Source organism: Geotrypetes seraphini, chromosome 12, assembly GCF_902459505.1.
Source record: "Geotrypetes seraphini chromosome 12, aGeoSer1.1, whole genome shotgun sequence".
In the NCBI taxonomy this organism is placed as follows: Eukaryota; Metazoa; Chordata; class Amphibia; order Gymnophiona; family Dermophiidae; genus Geotrypetes; species Geotrypetes seraphini.
The window spans coordinates 46,315,391-46,335,277 of NC_047095.1; the positions used below are offsets into that span (position 1 = coordinate 46,315,391).

Genomic DNA, 19,887 nt, shown 5'->3' on the forward strand with positions numbered 1-19,887 from the left:
CAAAACTCACGGGGACGGGGAAACTGAGTTCCTGCGGGAACGGGGACAAATTTGTCCCTGTGTCATTCTCTACTTTAAACAAGGCAGATTACAACCATCAACATGAGGAGCCAAAACCAGGAAAGATAAAGCAGAAATGTTGGTAAGTTTAATTTGCACAGATATTACAGGGATAAAGACAGAGCTGGTTGGAAAGGTGGAGAGCTAGTTTTATATGTGGATTTTCTTAGAAACAGAAGATGGAACATCCATCCTTGTGGGCATTGTCTGTAGACCTCTGACACATACAATACATAGTAACATATTAAATGATGGCAGAAAAAGACCCGAATGGTCCATTCAGTCTGCCCAACCGTACCCTCTCTTTAAATTATGGATTTAATTTAAAATTGACCTTTTTCCTAGTTGTTTCTGAGCCAGAAACCCATAGCTCTGCCCGGTACTGTGCTTAGGTTCCCTCTACTGAAGTTTCCGTCAAAGCTCACTCCAGTCCATCTAAACCATCCCAGCCATCGAAGCCCTCCCCAGCCCATCCTCAACCGAATGGCCATATACAGAGAAGTTAGCCAAAGATTTGGTCATAGACATCGAAAAGTTGGGAATGAAAGGGGAGGTGCTGTTGCGTGGGGATGTCAACCTGCTGGATGTGGACTGGAAGGTCCTGTCAGTAGAATTGGAAAGAAGCAGAAAGATTGTAGATGCTTTTCAAAGCATACTACCGCATTCAATTTGCTGCTCCTTTGCATTGTCTCATAACATGCAAAGTCTTTGGTGTTCTCTAATGCAGCTGATTTTAAACCCCCACACATAATTCAATCATGAGCATCAAACTTGTGCATGTCAACTCACTCTGTTTTTATTGCTTTAGAAATTTACCTACCTACATTCATTGGCATGACACATACTGGAGGAGATTCAAGTGTCCCTAACGGATGATTTATTTCTATCCACATTGTATATCCAGAGAAAGGAAAAATAGGTTTAAATCCACATTCGTAAAAACCATCCATCTGTAACTGGCAATTTTTTGCATCAGATGGCTGATGAGTGTTCTCCGTGCTAGGACAATACAATTTGTTCCTACAAAATGAGAGAATTTACGGTAGTCTTTAACAATGTATGAAAGTTAAACATGGAAAAGAAAGTAAGCCATTTGTAGCCTGGTATCTTTCAGGGTTCTGAGACAGCCTAAAGAATTATTTTCTTTAAGTGATAAAAAACACATTTCAAGGCTCTACTGGTGCGGAACATAGTACAAATCCAATTTAGATACATAAAAACATGATGGAAGATAAAGACCAAATGGCCCAAATGGCCCATCCAGTTTGTCCATCCATAGCATCCACTGTCTCCTCCTCTCCCTAAGAGATCTCACGTGCCTGGGATCAAGAAACCATGCAAACCTTGTTGTTTGCAAGGATTTCAATTTTACTTACCATATTAAGATTAAGTAGAGGAAACACCAACTTTAAAAATGTATTTATTCATTCACAATTTGATATACCACAACAACTAATTAACAGAACTGAGCAGAATCTCTACGTATTTCATCCATAAGCAATACATAGAGAATTTTCAACGCAGGCCAATTAGGATTATGTCTAAAGCCCCAGAAACCCTGTTTGAGTCTCTAGGCAACTATATTAAGTCCTTTGGCTTGAACTAAGCACTTTTTGATTCTTCCTTGATGCAGAGGCAGAATTTCTGAGCATCCATGCAACCTTTGCAGGTTAGTACTTATAACTCAGATGAGCACAACAGCTGGAAAAGGTCATCCAGACTTCAGTAGGAGGTAGAGGCCAGGTTTTTTGAGCAATGGCTTTGTTAGTTTTAGTAGCAGTGTGGATTGGGTAATAAGATATTGTGAGCCCATGAGGGACAGAGAAAGTACCTACATATAATGTGCACAGCACTGTGTATGTCTAGTAGCATTATAGCAATTAGTAGTAGTAAGACATGGAAGGGAACCAGATTGTTGGATTTATTGTTCACCTTGTACGAATCCCTACCTAATGATAGTCTCAGTGTATTACCACTAGGGGGCATTCTTCCATGTAAGGAAGTTCTACCTGTGATAGTTGCTGTTTGTTAATACCATCTGACATCAGTGTTACAAGTACTAGAGTTGGGTGCTTTCTATCATAATGCTTTATATTTCAGTAAATTCAATTATTCAAACCACCACTTAATTTCTTAACATTTTATAGAATATTGGCCACACATACCTATAATATTTCAACTGCAAAGTACTTCCTTCAAGTATCATAGTTCTATTTGTTGTCCATCTGCAGGTCATTCTACTTATGTTCCCATCAGTTTCACATGAAATACTGATATTGACATCTATTTTAGATTACAAGAAAAAAGCATGAAGGCAAGATGAGAAAAAATAGTTTTCTTCCAAAGACCTGTTTTATGCAAAGACTTCCTAATTCGAATTCCTGTAAAACTACTATCTGCTGCAAGAGACTACCGAAAGCTTTGATACTAGCAATGTTGTTCATTTGGGGGTAAATATTCAATTGGTGGCAGCCTGCTGTTGGCTTTATGTTTGGATATTCAATACTGGGCCATTTATGGGACTGGCACTGACAGGTATGTGCAGATGGCCAACATTTAACTGGTTAAGGGGCTCATTTTCAAATTACAAAGACGTCCAAAAAGTGGTATAAAGGGGCAGATGGATGTTTTTCTTGCCAAACCTTTCTGATTTGCTATTTCTGAAGCCTATTTTCCAGATGGATTGCTATGCTGTTCATCTGCAGTTCGTCTAAATCTCAAGGGGTTGTGCTAAAGGCATGGCACTAGCGTGAGTTCATGACTTGGATGTTTTTCTGCCATAATTGAACATTTAAAAATACATCAAGGACACAATTTGGATGTCTTCTATCATCAGTTCTTTTATTTTTTTTTCTTCTATCTTCCGTTCTTCTTCATTTTTTTCCTTTTTTATTTTTTCCCTTTTTTCTTTCTTTTCTTTACTTCTAATCATTTTAGTATTGTGTGTTTCTAATTTTATTCTACGAACTTTCCACAGGCAACCATAATAGATTAAATTATCTAATTTATTTTACTTGATTACCATTAAGGTATGTTTAAAAAAATATAACCCCCTCCTTTACTAACTTGTAGCATGGGTTTTAGCACCGGCAGCAGCAGTAACTGCTCCAACGCTCAAAGAATTCCTAAGAGCGTCGGAGCAATTACCGACACTGCCGGTGCTAAAACCTGCGCTACGTGTTAGTAAAGGAGGGGGTAAGTGAGTAATATGATATTATGAATATTCTTTTTTTTAAAAAAATTTTCTCAATCTGCATCTTCCCAATACATTGTTTTCAAGTCATAGATCAAATTTTTAAAAGAGTAATATACCCAAGAATAAATTTATAATCCATTTGATACTTCATGATCCTGCTTTTATGAAATCATTTATATACATTTTTATATATGACCTTTACCATAATGTTTATGTTTTTGAATATGCAATGATAATGCTTTATGAATTTTATTGTTTTCATGTCAATGCTTTATATGTTTTTGATTAATTTTATTATATCACATTGTAAATGGTTTTTTTAACTTATTTTTTAAGCTAAATATCAAAAGGTTTTAGTCAAGTATTTTATCGAAATTTTATTATATCGTATCACATCATTTACAGTTTATATTTCAGTTTAAACAGTAAAACAATACTTATTGTTGTACTAATGTGTAAGCCCGTTACATTAACGGGTGCTAGAATAGATGTCTGTCTGGTTTTTTTTCTTTGTCTCTCTCTCCTTGGACGCTACCTATCTATCTGTCATTTTTTCTGTCTGTGTCTCTCCCTATGTCCTTAGTGCCCTCAGTGCCTCCTTCCTATGTCCTTACTGCCCCTTCCTTTGTCCTTAGTGCCCTCAGTGCCCCTTTGTATGTCCTTAGTGCCCCTAGTGCCTCCCTCCCATGTCCTTAGTACCCCTTCCTATGTTCTTAGTGCCCCCAGTGCCTCCTTCCCGTGTCCTTAGTGCCACCGTGCCTCTGTCCTGCTTAGTGCCCCCAGTGCCTCCTTCCTATGTCCCCATCACTATCTTCCAGAAAGGATTGGACAATTTCCTACTGGAAAAAGGGATAGAGGGGTATAGATAGAGGGCTACTGCACAGGTCCTGGACCTGTTGGGCCGCCGCGTGAGCGGACTGCTGGGCACAATGGACCTCGGGTCTGACCCAGTGGAGGCAATGCTTATGTTCTTATGTTCTTAGTGCCCCCGTGCCTCCGTACTGTGTCCTTAGTGCTCCCAGTGCCTCCTTTCCGTGTCCTTAGTGCCCCCAGTGCCTCCTTCCTGTGTCCTTAGTGCCCCCAGTGCCTCCTTCCCGTGTCCTTAGTGCCACCAGTGCCTCTGTCCTGCTTAGTGCCCCCAGTGCCTCCTTCCTATGTCCCCATCACTATCTTCCAGACTTTGTCCCCCCCCCACACCCTCCAATACCAGCCTGCCTGCCTCCATCACATTCCCCTGAGCAGCATGTTTTCATTTAACCCCCCCCCCCCCCCCACGCCGACCCTACCCGGCACACCCGAAACCCCCGTTGACCCTCCCAGCCGTCCCTCCCACCGCTAGATGGTCGACAAACCTCCCAGCTCCAACTGCATCTGAGGCACAGTAAACACGCTTCTACTGACTGATGATGTCATCAGGGACGCGGCAGAGGATATCAGGCCAGTAGAAGGACGCGAAGCAGCGTGTTTACTGTGCCTCAGACGCTGCTGGAACTGGGAGGTTTGTGTTCGTCTTGTGGTGGGAGGTTCGGCTGGGAGGGTCAATGGGGGTTTTGGGTGTGCCAGGTAGGGTCAGCGCCGGGGGGGAGGGGGAGTCATGGCGTGTTACCTGCCACCGGTCATTAGAATAGAACCCTAAGCGCACATGCGTACTCTTACCTGCCATGGACATACAGATCAGGGAACACGCAGGTAAGAGTGCGCATGCGCGCTTAGCGTTTTATTATAGTAGATATTAACAATGTTTATTATTTGCGTGTTTTTAAAATTGTTTTATGGTATTTAATATTTATGATGGTTATTATTGATTTTCTCTTAAGTTGATATGTGCATCATAGATATTTTTATTGTGTTCAGTGGCTTACCAGACAGCTGACGGGGGGTTAGGGACAGGGGTGGGCAGTGGGACTGAGCTCAAAGTGGGTGGGCACTAAATTTTCTTCCCACCATGCCTCCTACCAAATGTAAAATATAAATACCTAAGTTGGTGGGCTTCCCAAAGCCCTGCCAGCTGAAAATCTCTTCCTCTAGTTCGGCAGCCAGAATTCCTCAAGCTCCGCAGCTCAGAGACAGTGCCACTAGCTGCAGAGCTTGGAGATTACTGGCTGCCAGACTGGAAGAGATAGTCTTCAACTGGCAAGGTTTGAGGATCTCCACCAGCCACACCAAGGGAGCTGGCTAATTTTTGGTGGACCTGGGCCTGGGATCTATGTGTTTTCAGTACACAAAGAAGTGCATATCTGTTTTTATTTCTCCAGTGTTGTAATACTTGCTGAGTTGTTTTATGTGTGGTAGTAATGGGAGGAGAGGATATTGGGGTGAGGGTGCAGAGATGAGAGGGGTTCAGGAACCCCTTCCTTAATTTCTGCCCTGGGCCCCAGCGTGTCTAAAACTGGCCCTGTACTTAGCTTACACCCAGGTATTCAAGCTTGAGTCCAATACCAGTGTATTTCTCTCAGTCTGAGATTATTAGAACACACCCCACCCCCACACCCCGCTCGGATCTTGGCTATGCCCATGCACTTAGGAATCCCCCTATACATTCTGATATTGATTGCATTTCTGCTATTACTTAAAGTTTTTGAAACCTTCTACATATTAGCTTTTCTCATCATTATAAGGATAATTTTTAATGGTATTTCCTTGGGTTAAATGGTCTTAGCAAAATTGTCCTCTTCAAATGTAGCCTCCTGCAAGTTCCATAGTGCAAATACTCGTAGCTACGTTAAAAGCAAGTTTTGCTGTGGGCATTTAAGCTTGGAGAGGAAAATCAAATGTATTCAGGGGATTTTCAAAAGTATGCTAGTTCCAAAAGTGTGCTAGTTTCTCTCCATACTAGAACAGGTGCAAAATCTACACAGACACTTTCAACATGCATATTTTCAAAAGGAAATAATGGGGAGGAGAGGGCAATACTCAGAAAGCATTTATCCTGTTAACTCTGGGAATTAATCAGGTAAGAAGTTTTATTTATATATTTATTCATTAATTCACATTTTTTAACCTATTAAGCTATCTATAGTTCTATGCGGAGTACAAAACTTCAACTAAAAAACCCCCTAAATAATTAAAAAACAAAACCAAACTGAAACTGACATAGTAAAGACTTATTTGCATGCTAAAAAAACAAAAATCATCTTTCCAGGGGGCTTTTCTGCCCTGTTAAAACATGATTAGTGCTTCAGGAGGGGATATTCAGTGGCATTTAACCAGTTAGTGCTACAGCCTATCTCCTCTGACTAATGCTGGACAGTGCCAACGTGGTCTGGGGGTGGAATCAGGGCAGAACTGGGATTTACCTGGTTAGCGGTGATATTCATTCTGTTAATCTGGTAAGGAAATAAAGTTATGTCAGCTTTAAGGTTGTCCTAATGTTATCCACTGCATTATCTGTACATCAATCTGAATATTATCCACTGCCTGAGTAACTTCCAGGTAGCCACACTGACCCCGATATTCCGTGCCAATGCCTGGACATGGCCCAACATTGAACATCTGGGCTTAATTCAGCCCGCAGCTGTCAGTGTTTTAAAAAACACTCAATCTACAGAGCCTTAACACAGAACATACCTATAATATATACTTCCACATATCGAGGATGACATTCATCGTCTTGTAGACAACAGTACAATGCATCAAACAGGAATCTCCCTTTGGGTTTGGTTGCATTCAGGCCGAGAAGACTAACTTTACCAACATAATCATTAACAGCCGTATACTGATGTCCTGGTATTCTCTCTGCCAAGTTCAGCCACCAAGATATCTTCTGGGAAGCAATGCTCTTGTTTTCTTGGTTGTAGATGCAATAAACAGAGACATCAGAGCCAACACTTGTCAGAAGTTTAGAGGGAAAGTATATGACGCCTAAATCAACAGAAAAGAAAACAGAAAAAAAACGTGCATTACAAAAAATCATGCTGGGAAATTATGGCAAAAATCGCCCTGGCATTAGAATGAGATGTTTGTGATCATTTCACGTTTAAGTTCTATGAATACAGCTGACCAGAACAGATATATGGCATTTAGGGCCACATTCTAGGTGTCCTAGAGGTTTTGCCTGGCCTAATTTAATGGTGCTTAACTCAGACATCTAGCGACACTTAACAGTGGCATAGCGAAAGTGAGAGGCCCCCCTGGGGCAATGGCACCCCTCCCCTCCCCTCATCTCCATCCCCCACTCCTTCCTCGATACCTCCTTCCATGTGCCTCCCCCCCTCCCCGCCACATCCAACAACTTCAATGTGCTCCTTGCGACCGCGTCCTCTCCCTCTGAAGTCACTTCCTATTCACCGCACCTAGAAGTGACGCCAGTGGGAGCCTATGCGGTTGCGAGGAGCACGTTGAAGTTGTTACTTTTGGCGGTGAACTAGAGGTATGGGGGAAGGAGTGGGAAGAGGCGGGGGGAGCGGAGAGGAGGAGGGGTGCTGGCACCCCCACCATGATGGCGCCGGGGGCATTCTGCCCCCCCTTACTACATAACTGATGCCTAAGTCTACCATACCTATTCTCTGCCCCTAACCACAGATGCTTTCCAGGTAGGCGTTGTTAGGCATCAGAGGGCAACTGGACTTAGGTGTTTGCTAGTTGCTGCTCTGAGTTCCACTTTAATGGCGTGGTCAATTACCACGGGAAGAAAGAACAAACCAGGGGAAAACAAAACCACAAACACAAATAGTACATTAATCACAATAGTACATTCAACGACTCAATGACTCAATGACTCGACATGTTTCGGCCAACAGGCCTGCCTCAGGAGTCTATAAATACATAAATAAACATATAAAAGAACAATCCAAATAACTTTTATATGTATATGTATGTATTTATAGACTCCTGAGGCGGGCCTGTTGGCCGAAATATGTACATGTCGAGTCATTGAGTCGTTGAATGTACTATTGTGACATTGGAGGAATAAAGATTTTCACATTACCAGATGAGTTGGAGGACACTTTTTTAGTGCACATCATTCTGATCTGGACAATTCCATTTTGGTTTCTTTGTATTTGTGGTCAATTACCACACCATTTAAGCCAATTAAACAAATTGGGTTTTAGTTAGGTGTCACTAAGCATCTTTAATGTACACACCAAGCGGTGCCTAATGTAGGTACCATTTATAGAATCTGGCCCTTAAGAGTCCAGTTTAGAAAAGACATACCCCCCTCTTTTACTATGCTTTTTATTGCACAATAAATATTAGTGCCCGCCAATCAGGCGCTAAACGCTAATGCGTGCATATTATCCTACGGACGCCTTAGCGGTTAGCGCACGTGTTGATTTAGCGTGCGCTAAAACGCTGAGCGCACCTTAGGAAAAGAGGGCCATAGTGATGGAGACTGAGTCTTCCAGGACGGGTACGGACAACTCCCCCTGCATCATACAGAGGTTCGGCTGAACACAAAGCCTCGTGCAATATGGGTAGAGGGAAGATGTTTTTGGATTTACTTTGCTTAGTTTTTTTGCACTTAGGGCTCCTTTCACGAAGCCGCGGTAGCAGCTTTAAGGCCCACGACTTTTCATCACGCGCTAACCTCCGCGCTAGCCGGAAAACTACCGCCTGCTCAAGAGGAGGCGGTAGCGGCTAGTGCGGCCGGCAGGTTAGCGCTCGCTATTGCACGTGTGAAACCGCTAACGTGCCTTTGTAAAAGGATCCCTTAGCTTAGTTTACTTTGTTTCCGTTGTAGCTCTAGGAGAGCTTATCTTTAACTTCAGTAGGCATTTTTCTTGTCCCCAGCAGGCTTACAATCTAAAAGGGCAATTCCATGCATGCGCACATGTGGTTACGCGCACCATGAATTCCTAAGTGCTGAGATAGCTGTCACTCGAGTGCTTATGTACACTACGTGCCATTTCATAAGGAAGTGTGCAAGCATGGTAGTGCTTAATTGTGAGGGGCATCCATAGGGGTGGAGAATGGGCAGGATATGACAACGCCTCCCATTTATTCATGTACATTACAGAAAACTGTAGGTTACACACATGACATGTAGCACTTAGGTACACCCAGTTACATAGAAACATAGAAACATAGTACCCCTTTTTCCCTTCCCTGCTCCCTGTCCAGCATCCGCTAGGCCGGGCAGCCTCGGGGCTTTTGCTAGGCCGGCCCGCCTCGCATTATTGAAGTGGGCCGGCCTAGCAAATGTCCCTTGGCTGTTTGATGAAACATAGAAACATAGAAATAGATGGCAGATAAGGGCCACGGCCCATCTAGTCTGCCCACCCCAATGACCCTCCCCTACCTTTCTCTGTGACTAGATCCCACTGTCTATCCCATTTGGCCTTAAAATCAGGCACGCTGCTGGCCTCAATCACCTGAAGTGGAAGACTATTCCAGCGATCAACCACCCTTTCAGTGAAAAAGAATTTCCTGGTGTCCCCGTGCAGTTTCCCGCCCCTGATTTTCTACAGATGCCCCCTTGTTGCCGCGGGACCCTTGAAAAAGAAGATATCTTCTTCCACCTCGATGCGGCCCGTGAGATACTTGAATGTCTCGATCATGTCACCCCTCTCTCTGCGTTCCTCGAGTGAGTACAGCTGCAACTTATCCAGCCATTCCTCGTGCGGGAGATCCTTGAGTCCCGAGACCATCCGGGTGGCCATTCTCTGGACCTGGCCATTCTCTGCCAATTGACTTGGCTTAAGTGAACATGACTAACTTTGTGTGCAGAAATGCAGGTTTACACCTAAATTCTTTAACAGTATCTTGCTTACAGCTGCCACAACAGAATTAGTGATCAGCACCGTCATCGGGGTTCCTAATACATGGCGTAGCCAAGAAACCTATAAATGCAAATCAGAATAAATTGCTCCTTATCACGACTGGAGTGGCCATGCAGATGATAATGAAAAACTGGGACAACTTGAATTATAGTTTTTGGTGGGAGTATGTATGTCAAATTTACAAGTTTGAAAACATTTATTTTATACAGAGAGGACATCATAATAAATTTAAGGAAATTTGGGGCCCATTAACAAAATATTGTGAGCTATGATATATTAATATTATTTCACTTTGATTTATGAAAGACTGTTATACACATCCAGGAGGGGAGGGGGAGAGGGTGGGTGGGAGGTGGTTTCTAATAACTGTATATTATTTGATTGGAATAGAGTGCATTATGTTATATTATCTGTTTGTTCATTTGTTTGCACTATATATTGCACTATGTATTAAAATGAATAAAGAAGTATAAAAAAAAATTAAAAATACATGGCACCCCCTAAATTTGTACCTGACACAATGGAGGATTAATAGAATTGTCCAAAATCACAGGAAGCCCCAGAAGAATTTGCACAGAGTTTTCCTGGTTCTAAGCCCACTGATCTAACCATTAGTCTACTCCTCTACTTCGTTGGCGGGTCTCTCTAAATACATGCAACGCTGTAAGTCCATGCCTCTCTAAAAAGCTGTACATGAGATTATGTACTGGAGAAAAATAGGGCTGCATCGCATTTACTGTACCAGGGTTTTGTAAAAGGGGCCCTGTATGAAGTTACGAAACTAAACAGATTTTTTTCAAATTTTTTTTTCCATGTTTGTTCTATTTCTATTGCTGAGTGTCTTATTTCTAAAGAACCCTGAAGAATAGTAAAATGCAAGCAGAAAGTATATTGGGAAAAGCCAGTCCATTAGTGCTCCTTTAAGTGAATTTATAGTAACTCTAACAATATGTGATCTTACTGCAGCATTCGTGCTTTATTTAAAATTTTTTAAAAATCCATGTATGTAATGCAAACATGAATGAGTATTGACCTCTCTTAAAATGAATTTCAGAGTCCATCACTGAACAGGCATCAAAAGTCAAGAAGTAGAAACCTTTTGCCAATGCAAGCTTAAGAAAAGGTTAAACCAAGATGTGCCCACGTCTTTTCAAGCCTGCTTTCTCACCATACCAATGAGAAAATAATTTCTTGAGATAATTTCCTCATAAATTTTAGGGACTTAGCCACCCACTGGCCCTCTCTGAAATGTACTAATGAGCTTGGGCTCCTTGACATGGTCTAGCTAGAGTATAAATAATGCAAAATACAAGCGATAAATCAACTGGGAAATGAAATCCACTCTAGAACAGGTGCACAGCAAATTGACAGGTAAAGAAAGGATAGATGAAATTTCCAATATCTGTATATAAATGGAAGACTGCAGTGTCCTACAATAAAGGAATGGGACTTGATATACTGCTTTTTCTATGTGGTTTACACAATCAAACTGGTTTACATGGGGCAAAAAAATGTTAAGTGGCTCGCCCAGAGTCACAAGTAGAGAATGACACAGAATCTATCTTCATCCCTGTGAGTTCTGTCCCTGCCCCACCTCTGTAAGTGTTTGAGCCTTATACAGGTGAGGCCAGAGCTTGTAGGGGATGAGACAGGGACAGAACGGGGATGGAGATAGAGCCCTTGGGGACAGAGCCCGTGGGTCCCGCGGGAGTCCCGCAGGAATCCCCCCAACCCAGGGGGCTTCCATGGGGACCCCCCTCTGGCCCACGGGACTCCCACGGGGACCCCCCTCTAGCCAACGGGATTCCCACAGGGATGGAAGGCTTTGGAAGCATGGTTCGTCCATATAATATAATGGACACGTCAGCCTTAGTAAAAGAGGGGGTTTATAAGTTAATTACCTGAACAGAAAACAAAAAAGGGTTCCACCAAAGAGATCCCACAAGGAAAGCAGCAGCGCAAACACAAAAGAAACTGTGGAATTGATGATCCTGTCAGAAGTAATTGCTGCTTTTTATGGGGACGGGCGGGGATGGAGGTAATTCCTTGTGGGGATGGTTGGGGACGGAGAGGATCCTGACGGGGACGGGTGGGGACGGAGAGGATCCTGACGGGGACGGGTGGGGAGAGAGGATCCTGGCAGGGATGGGTGGGGACGGAGAGGATCCTTGCAGGGATGGGTGGGGATGAAGAGGATCCTGGCGGGAATGGATGAGAATGGAGAGGATCCTGGCGGGGACGGGTGGGGATGGAGAGGATCCTGGCGTGGACGGGCGAGGATGGAGGTAATTCCTTGCAGGGATGGGTGGGGACGGAGAGGATCCTGATGGGGACGGGCGGGGATGGAGGTAATTCCTTGCGGGGATGGGTGGGGACGGAGAGAATCCTGACGGAGACGGGTGGGGACGGAGAGGATCCTGGCGGGGACAGATGGGGATGGAGAGGATCCTGGCAGGGACGGGTGGGGATGGAGAGGATCCTGGCGGGGACGGGCGGGGATGGAGGTAATTCCTTGCAGGGATGGGTGGGGACGGAGAGGATCCTGATGGGGACGGGCGGGGATGGAGGTAATTCCTTGCGGGGATGGGTGGGGACGGAGAGAATCCTGACGGAGACGGGTGGGGACGGAGAGGATCCTGGCGGGGACAGATGGGGATGGAGAAGATCCTGGCGGGGACAGATGGGGATGGAGAGGATCCTGGCAGGGACGGGTGGGGATGGAGAGGATCCTGGCGGGGACGGGCGGGGATGGAGGTAATTCCTTGCAGGGATGGGTGGGGACGGAGAGGATCCTTGCGGGGATGGGTGGGGATGAAGAGGATCCTGGCGGGAATGGATGGGAATGGAGAGGATCCTGGCGGGGACGGGCAGGGATGGAGGTAATTCCTTGCGGGGATGGGTGGGGATGGACAGGATCCTGGCGGCGATGGGTGGGGATGGAGAGGATCCTGACGGGGACGGGCGGGGATGGAGGTAATTCCTTGCGGGGATGGGTGGGGATGGACAGGATCCTAGCGGGGATGGGTGGGGACGGAGAGGGTACTGACGGAGACAGGCGGGAATGGTGGTAATTCCTTGCGGGGATGCGTGGGGACGGAGAGGATCCTGGCGGAGACGGGCGGGGATGGAGGTAATTCCTTGCGGGGATGGGTGGGGATGGAGAGGATCCTGGCGGGGACGGGCAGGGATGGAGGTAATTCCTTGCGGGGATGGGTGGGGACGGAGAGGATCCTGACGGGGACGGGTGGGGACAGAGAGGATCCTGGCGGGGACGGGTGGGGATGGAGAGGATCCTGACGGGGACGGGTGGGGGCGGAGAGGATCCTGGCGGGGATGGACGTGGATGGGTGGGATTTCTGTCCCCGCGCAACTCTCTAATCTGCCAGCCCCTTAAAAAAAAAAAAAAAAATTCTTCGGGGTTTTTCAGCCTATGAAGTAACGTCGCTTTCTAGCACCGCCACAAGATTTTGTTCTGGTGGAGTGCGGGGATCTGTGGCTTTTCCCCTTGACAAAGTACAGTCTCTGACCGAAAGTGTTTTTCATGAATTTTGTTTAGTGAATAACATGAACTGGAAGAGGTATATTGTTGAATTAGATACTCAAGAGACTCCCCTTGAGCAACAGGCTGCCTGCCTAATAAGCTGTTTAATTCCACCTCCATCATAAGCCAATGTGCCAATGCACACTTCCCCTAACAAGGAAGGAGGTCTCTGCCCCTGCTTGAATATAAGTAATACTCATTGGCTTGGTTACAGCAACTCATACAACTGTAGCTTAGAAGAAAAGCACAATACGTACTGAAAATAAGGCATGAGTATAGTTAGCAATCAGTTCTACTCATAGAGTGCAACATAATGTAGGCACCAAAATTTAACACACTGAGCACAAATTCTATACCAACATGAAGGCCATTAGCAGGTATATCATGGTTAGTTAAGCTGGTAGAATTCTGTGTTAAATACACAATTTTCTGAATTTCTAAGCCTGGTAGACGGCTATTATTACTCTCAACATGGATTCAGGGCGATGCACACTACTGAAACCTAGAGTTAACATCAACGGCAAAGACCTATCTTAGCAAAGGCCAGCAAACCTCATCGTGCTCTCCATATATGTTACTTCTTGCTTTGGATTTTTGCCCAGAAATAGCTTTGAATTCCATATGTGTTACTTGCCCATATATGCTTTAGATTCCATATATGTTACTTAGAGCTTTGGATTCTTGCCCAGAAATAGCTTTGGATTCCATATATAATAATAATAATAATAACAGTTTATATACCGCAGTACCGTGAAGTTCTATGCCAGTGTTCTTCAACCACCGGTCCATGAACCAGTGCCAGTCCACAGAAATTTCCTGCCGGTCCACAGGGCCAGCACGTACATCAGGCCCAAAACAGTGTTCTTCAACTGCCGGTCCACGGTGCAATCGATGCGGTGTTATCTTCGAGCCAGCTCCCTCTTCCTAACTGATTCAGTGCACAAAGCCATGGGCAGTGGCTCCTACGGGCATCCTGCGCCTGAACCGGAAGCCTTCTCTCTGACATTGCAACGTTAGAGGGAAGGCTTCCAGATGAGGCACGGGACGTGCAAGGTGCAATTAGTACTATTATGGGGGCGGGGTCTGGGGTGGAGATTGGGAAGAGATGGGCGGGGTCTGGCCCACGACTTAGCCCAGTGTTCTTCAACCATGGACCGATGCCGGTCCACAGAATAATTATTTTATTTCTGCCGGTCCATAGGTGTAAAAAGGTTGAAAAACACTGTTCTATGTGGTTTATAAAAGAAGGTAGAAATTGATTGAACTTAAAAGAGGTGAAAGCAAGTGGTTGATAGATCAAGAGAACCGTTATTGAGGAGAAAGAGATGTACAGGTCAGCTGTCTAGATATTTCAGGAACAGATGTGTTTTTAGGCGCTTCCTGAATACCTGATAAGTAGTGGGCGAAAGCAATTGTTCTAGATCTTTACCCCATAATGCTGCCTGATGTGAGAGAAAGTTCATGGTGTTTTTTTAGTTTACATCCTCTAACTGGGGGGGGGAAACGAAGTTCAAATGTGAGCTTCTCTTGTGTCTGTTGGCTGAGAAAGAGAAAAGGTCAGTTATGTATTTAGGGGCTAGTCTGTATAGTACTTTAAAGCAGAGGCAGGCGAACTTAAACTTTACGTGTGCTTCCATATATGCTTTGGATTCCATATATGTTACTTAGAGCTTTGGATTCTTGCCCAGAAATAGCTAAGAAGAAAAAATTAAAAAAATTTAAATTGAATGGATGGACCATTTGGGTCTTTATCTGCCGTCATCTACTATGTTACTATGTTCTTTGGCCCTTAAAAACTAGATTGTAGTTCTACCACCTCTACCTTTTTGTACTAGTTTGTTTGTGTGTCTGTTTAGTTTATTTTATGTTCAGTTCTTAAATTGTAATTGTATGTCTTTTTATGCTTTTTTTTTTTTAAATCAATTGTATTTCGCTTAGTAAAACAAGATAAGTGATCAAATCAAATTTTAATAAAAACTTGAAAACTTCTTTAAAATGTTCACGAGCTTGAGCATCATCTTCCACTTGCTGCTTGTGCCAGCCTCGGCTCCCTTCTGACATCAGGACCAAGATGCGATGTCAGAAGGGAGCCACAACCAGTGCGAGCAGCTGGTGGAAGATGATTCTCACGCCGGCGAACATTTCAAGAGGTACACGGGGAGGGAGGGGGGGGGGCGCCCAAGCAGCGGGGAAGAGTGGGGGAGTGCATGGTATGGCTATGCCAGGTGCCACCATCCCTCTCTACGCCACTGGTTGTAGGTATATGAAACCGATTAGTGGTTCAGCTATTTTTAAATAATATGTAAAATCTTTGGATGTAAACACATTCATACACACAAAACGATGTAATGAATCTAACTAGGCATTAATACTGATGTCACTATTGCCGGTGATAGAAATGAGATGAACATGTCATGTACAACTTCATCTCAGTCCCACTGTTCCAGGAAATCTGAATTTCTGGTTCTCATGCTAAAGACACATCTCTTCTCTCTTTAACTCCTTGAAACCCACCTATCTAAGATCTGAAAACTTTGCTGTAATGTCAACTGTATGTCCTGTAACTAAATTGTAAACCACAATGATTCCTGGCAGAAAATTGTGGGATATAAGAAACTGTATAGTATGGTACGATATGATATCATATAGCAGTCTTGGAACGGGACAGGATGAAGCTGAGATGAGAGGTTGTATAAAATAGCTATAATAACAAAATCAATGCAATGACTATATTTATTTATTTTTCTACACCGTTCTTCCAGAGGAGCTCAGAACGGTTTTCCCTGTCTGCTCACAATCTATTTGGGGCAATTGAGGATTAAAGGACTTGCCCAGGGTCACAGGGAGCAGCATGGGTTTGAACCCACAATCTCAGAGTGCTGAGGCTGTAACTTTAACCACTGCGCCACTCTTGAAATCAAAACGTAGTAAAAGTGAGCCAACCATAGGACAATCAAGCCATTGTGACATCACTGATGAGGTTGGCTCTTAGGCATTGTGATGTCACAATACCAGCTCTGGTTATCAGAGGCTGAAACTTTTCATACTATTTATTCATTTTTCAATAGTGCTCTCCCAGGGGGGCTCAGAATGGTTTACATTAATTTATTCAGGTGCTCAAGCGTTTTTCCCTGTCTACTCACAATCTATGAGGCAATTGAGAATTAAGTGACTTGCCCAGGGTCAAAGGGAGCAGCATGGGCTTGAACCCACAACCTCAGGGTGCTGAGGCTGTAGCTTTAACCACTGCACCACACACTGATACACAGGTGGCATAAGAAGTAGTTTAGGCATTGTAGATCTTCATAAAAATATCATTTTGAATGTGTGTAATATTCTTGCCATTACAACCAACTACTTGAAACACAAACAATAATATCCCGGCCAGCTCCCACTGTACCCTTGTAGGACCTGCTATCTTACACAAAGCTAACATTTATCATATGTAACGACCTAGTACTTAAAGTTTAGGTCAAGAATTTAATATGCACTGGATAGCTCATATCCTCACAGCTGTCTAAGAGAGAGAGAGAGTTCCCCTTGACTAGATTTCTCTGTGCTAGAAATAAATATCTTGCCAGCATGCCACATATGTCCACCATATGAGCAGCTTGAAAAATGAAATCTGATTAAGGCAGGCAGTTACAGTCCCTTCCAGAGTTCCAGCAAAAAAAGTGTACTCTGTTAAGCCCAATGGAAATATTCATTTTAACTTGTTTATTTTTTAAGCAGAAGGTACTTCCTGTTCAAAATTAGAGGTTTGGAAAAGGTCAGCCAATTAAAGAATCAAAATAAACAGAATATTTCTAAGAATTTCTTGATATTACATGTTTATATTTTATTATTAAAGAAGTGTACATCATTGGAGCTCTCTGTGAGATAGTAATATCAGATAAAGGTATAACACTTACTATTAAACAGGTTTGCAGGGGTGTAGCTTCTATTGAAGAAGCCCAGCAAATTGCCCAGTGCCCTGCTGTTCTCTGTTCTCCAGAAGAACATAAGACCTCAGTTTTTGGGTGGGTCTGAGGGTAGACTGGATGGGGATGACACACACATTTCCTCTTTATCTCTCCTACCCCCCCCCCCCCCTCCGAAGCAGTAAAAAATAAATACCTTGGCTAGCGGGAATCCCCAGGTACTGCCAGCTGAGGAATTCTTTCTGAAGTCCCCGAAGCAATCTCATCCCCCCTCAGCAGTGCATTTCCAATCACCAGCACTGGCACTGTCCCTCCCCCCCCCCCCCACACACACACTTGCATGCTCAGTTCAACCAGTATCTCCCATGCACACGTGCAGGGGTGCCAATTAAAATAAGCATGCACAAGAGGATTGGGGGAAGAGTGCCAGCAGCTGAAAAAGCAATGCTGACTGCCATGGGGATGAGACTGCTTGGGGGACTAAGTCATGCCTTCATATCCAATCCGTTAGAATCTGAAGTTACATTACATTACATGAGTATTTATGAACCGCTAATATGCCCCAGAAGGCATTTAAGTCAATTTACGTTTTAGAAGAGCATGGTCATGTCCAGGATTTACATTATTTCATTAGGGTTCATGACATAGATATCTTGGTTTGTGTTCTTGTAGGCTTATGATTATAATATATGATTTGAAGCGAAGATTGATCATTTCCAGTGTTGTCATCTTGACAATACAGGTTCTGGTATGAGTGGCACTTTTCTGGTTAGTGGGGTGATAGGTATGTAGAGAGCTTGATCATCTATCAAGATGGAGTGGTAGTTTGTGTCTTGTTAGGCTTCTGTTGGTCATAGCCCAGGGTAGGCAATTCCAGTCCTCGAGAGCCGGAGCCAGGTCAGGTTTTCAGGATATCCACAATACATATGCATGAAATAGATTTGCATCTCAAGGAGGTAGTGCATGCAAATCCATCTCATACATATTCATTGTGGATATCCTGAAAACCTGACCTGGCTCCGGCTCTCAAGGACCAGAATTGCCTACCCCTGTCATAGCCTGTTGTTTGTGGGAAGAAGTAAGATATTTTCCAAACAGGATTGTAGGCATTTATGAAAGTTTTATTAAGAGGGGGGTACTCCTTAATTGTGTTAGTAAAGGATTCCACCATTTTGCTGCCAGGTATAAAAAGATTGTAGAATGGCTCCAGGCATGAAATATTTTAATGAGTATTTTCAATAAATTGTAATTGTTACAGAGGTTGATGGGTACAGTCCCTTCCCCACTTGTTCTTAGTTGTTCTGCTCTGCGTGGTGTTGAGTTTTCCTTTTTCCGGAATCACGAGTAGATAGGAGAAAGTTATAATGCCACCTTATAGAGCAGGGGTGTCAAAGTCCCTCCTCGAGGGCCAGAATCCAGTCGGGTTTTCTGGATTTCCCCAATGAATATGCATTGAAAGCAGTGAATGCAAATAGATCTCATGCAGATTCATTGGGGAAATCCTGAAAACCCGACTGTATTCTGGCCCTCGAGGACCGACTTTGACACCTGTGTTATAGAGCAATGGTCAGACCACACTTGGAATACTGTGTCCAACATTGGTCTCCCAACCTAAAGAAGGATATAAAACTGCTGGAGAGGGTGCAGAGACGAGCAACGAAGCTAATAAAAGCTATGGAGAACTTGGAATACGAGGTATGACTTAAGAGACGGGGATTGTTTTCCCTTGAGAAAAGGAGACTGCGAGGGGATACGATCGAGACTTTCAAAATACTGAAAGGAATCGACAAAATAGAGCAGGAAAAAAAATTATTTATAAAGTGCAATGTGACACGGACAAGAGGACATGGACTGAAGCTAAGGGGGGGACAAGTCCAGGACAAATATCAGGAAGTTCTGCTTCACGCAAAGAGTGGTGGACACCTGGAATGCTCTCCCGGAGGAGGTTATTGCGGAATCCACCGTTCTAGGATTTAAAAGCAAACTAGATGTACATCTCCTTACGAGAGGCATAGAGGGATATGGGTGACTAAAATTACACCAGGTGTACACCTGGCTGGGCCTCTCTGTATGTGGATCGCCAGACTTGATGGACCACAGGTCTGATCCGGAGATGGTAGTTCTTATGTTCTTATGAATAGCAAGATTCCGGAATCCCAAAGAGTAGCAACATTCCAGAGCTGAGATTGTGACATGGACAAAAGGACATGGACTGAAGCTAAGGGGGGGACAAGTCCAGGAAGTTCTGCTTCACGCAGCGAGTGGTAGACACCTGGAATGCTCTCCCAGAGGAGGTTATTGCGGAATCCACCGTTCTAGGATTTAAAAGCAAACTAGATGCACATCTCCTTACGAGAGGCATAGAGGGATATGGGTGACTAAAATTACGCCAGGTGTACACCTGGCTGGGCCTCCGTGTGTGTGGATCGCCGGACTTGATGGACCGCAGGT

The 19,887-nt window shown here is 44.1% G+C and overlaps 1 protein-coding gene across 4 annotated transcripts in view; it reads right to left on the minus strand.

The window, feature by feature from the left end:
• Positions 1 to 19,887, minus strand: part of LEPR (leptin receptor) — a 114,490-nt gene that overhangs the window by 38,319 nt on the left and 56,284 nt on the right. For all 4 annotated transcript variants that reach the window (XM_033916723.1, XM_033916721.1, XM_033916720.1 and 1 more), the window contains exons 8-10: positions 6,824 to 7,117; positions 2,226 to 2,343; positions 881 to 1,080 (exon numbers count right to left, since the gene is read on the minus strand). In XM_033916723.1, coding sequence (XP_033772614.1) covers positions 881 to 1,080; positions 2,226 to 2,343; positions 6,824 to 7,117 — 612 coding nt within the window. The remainder of the gene's footprint in view (positions 1 to 880; positions 1,081 to 2,225; positions 2,344 to 6,823; positions 7,118 to 19,887) is intronic.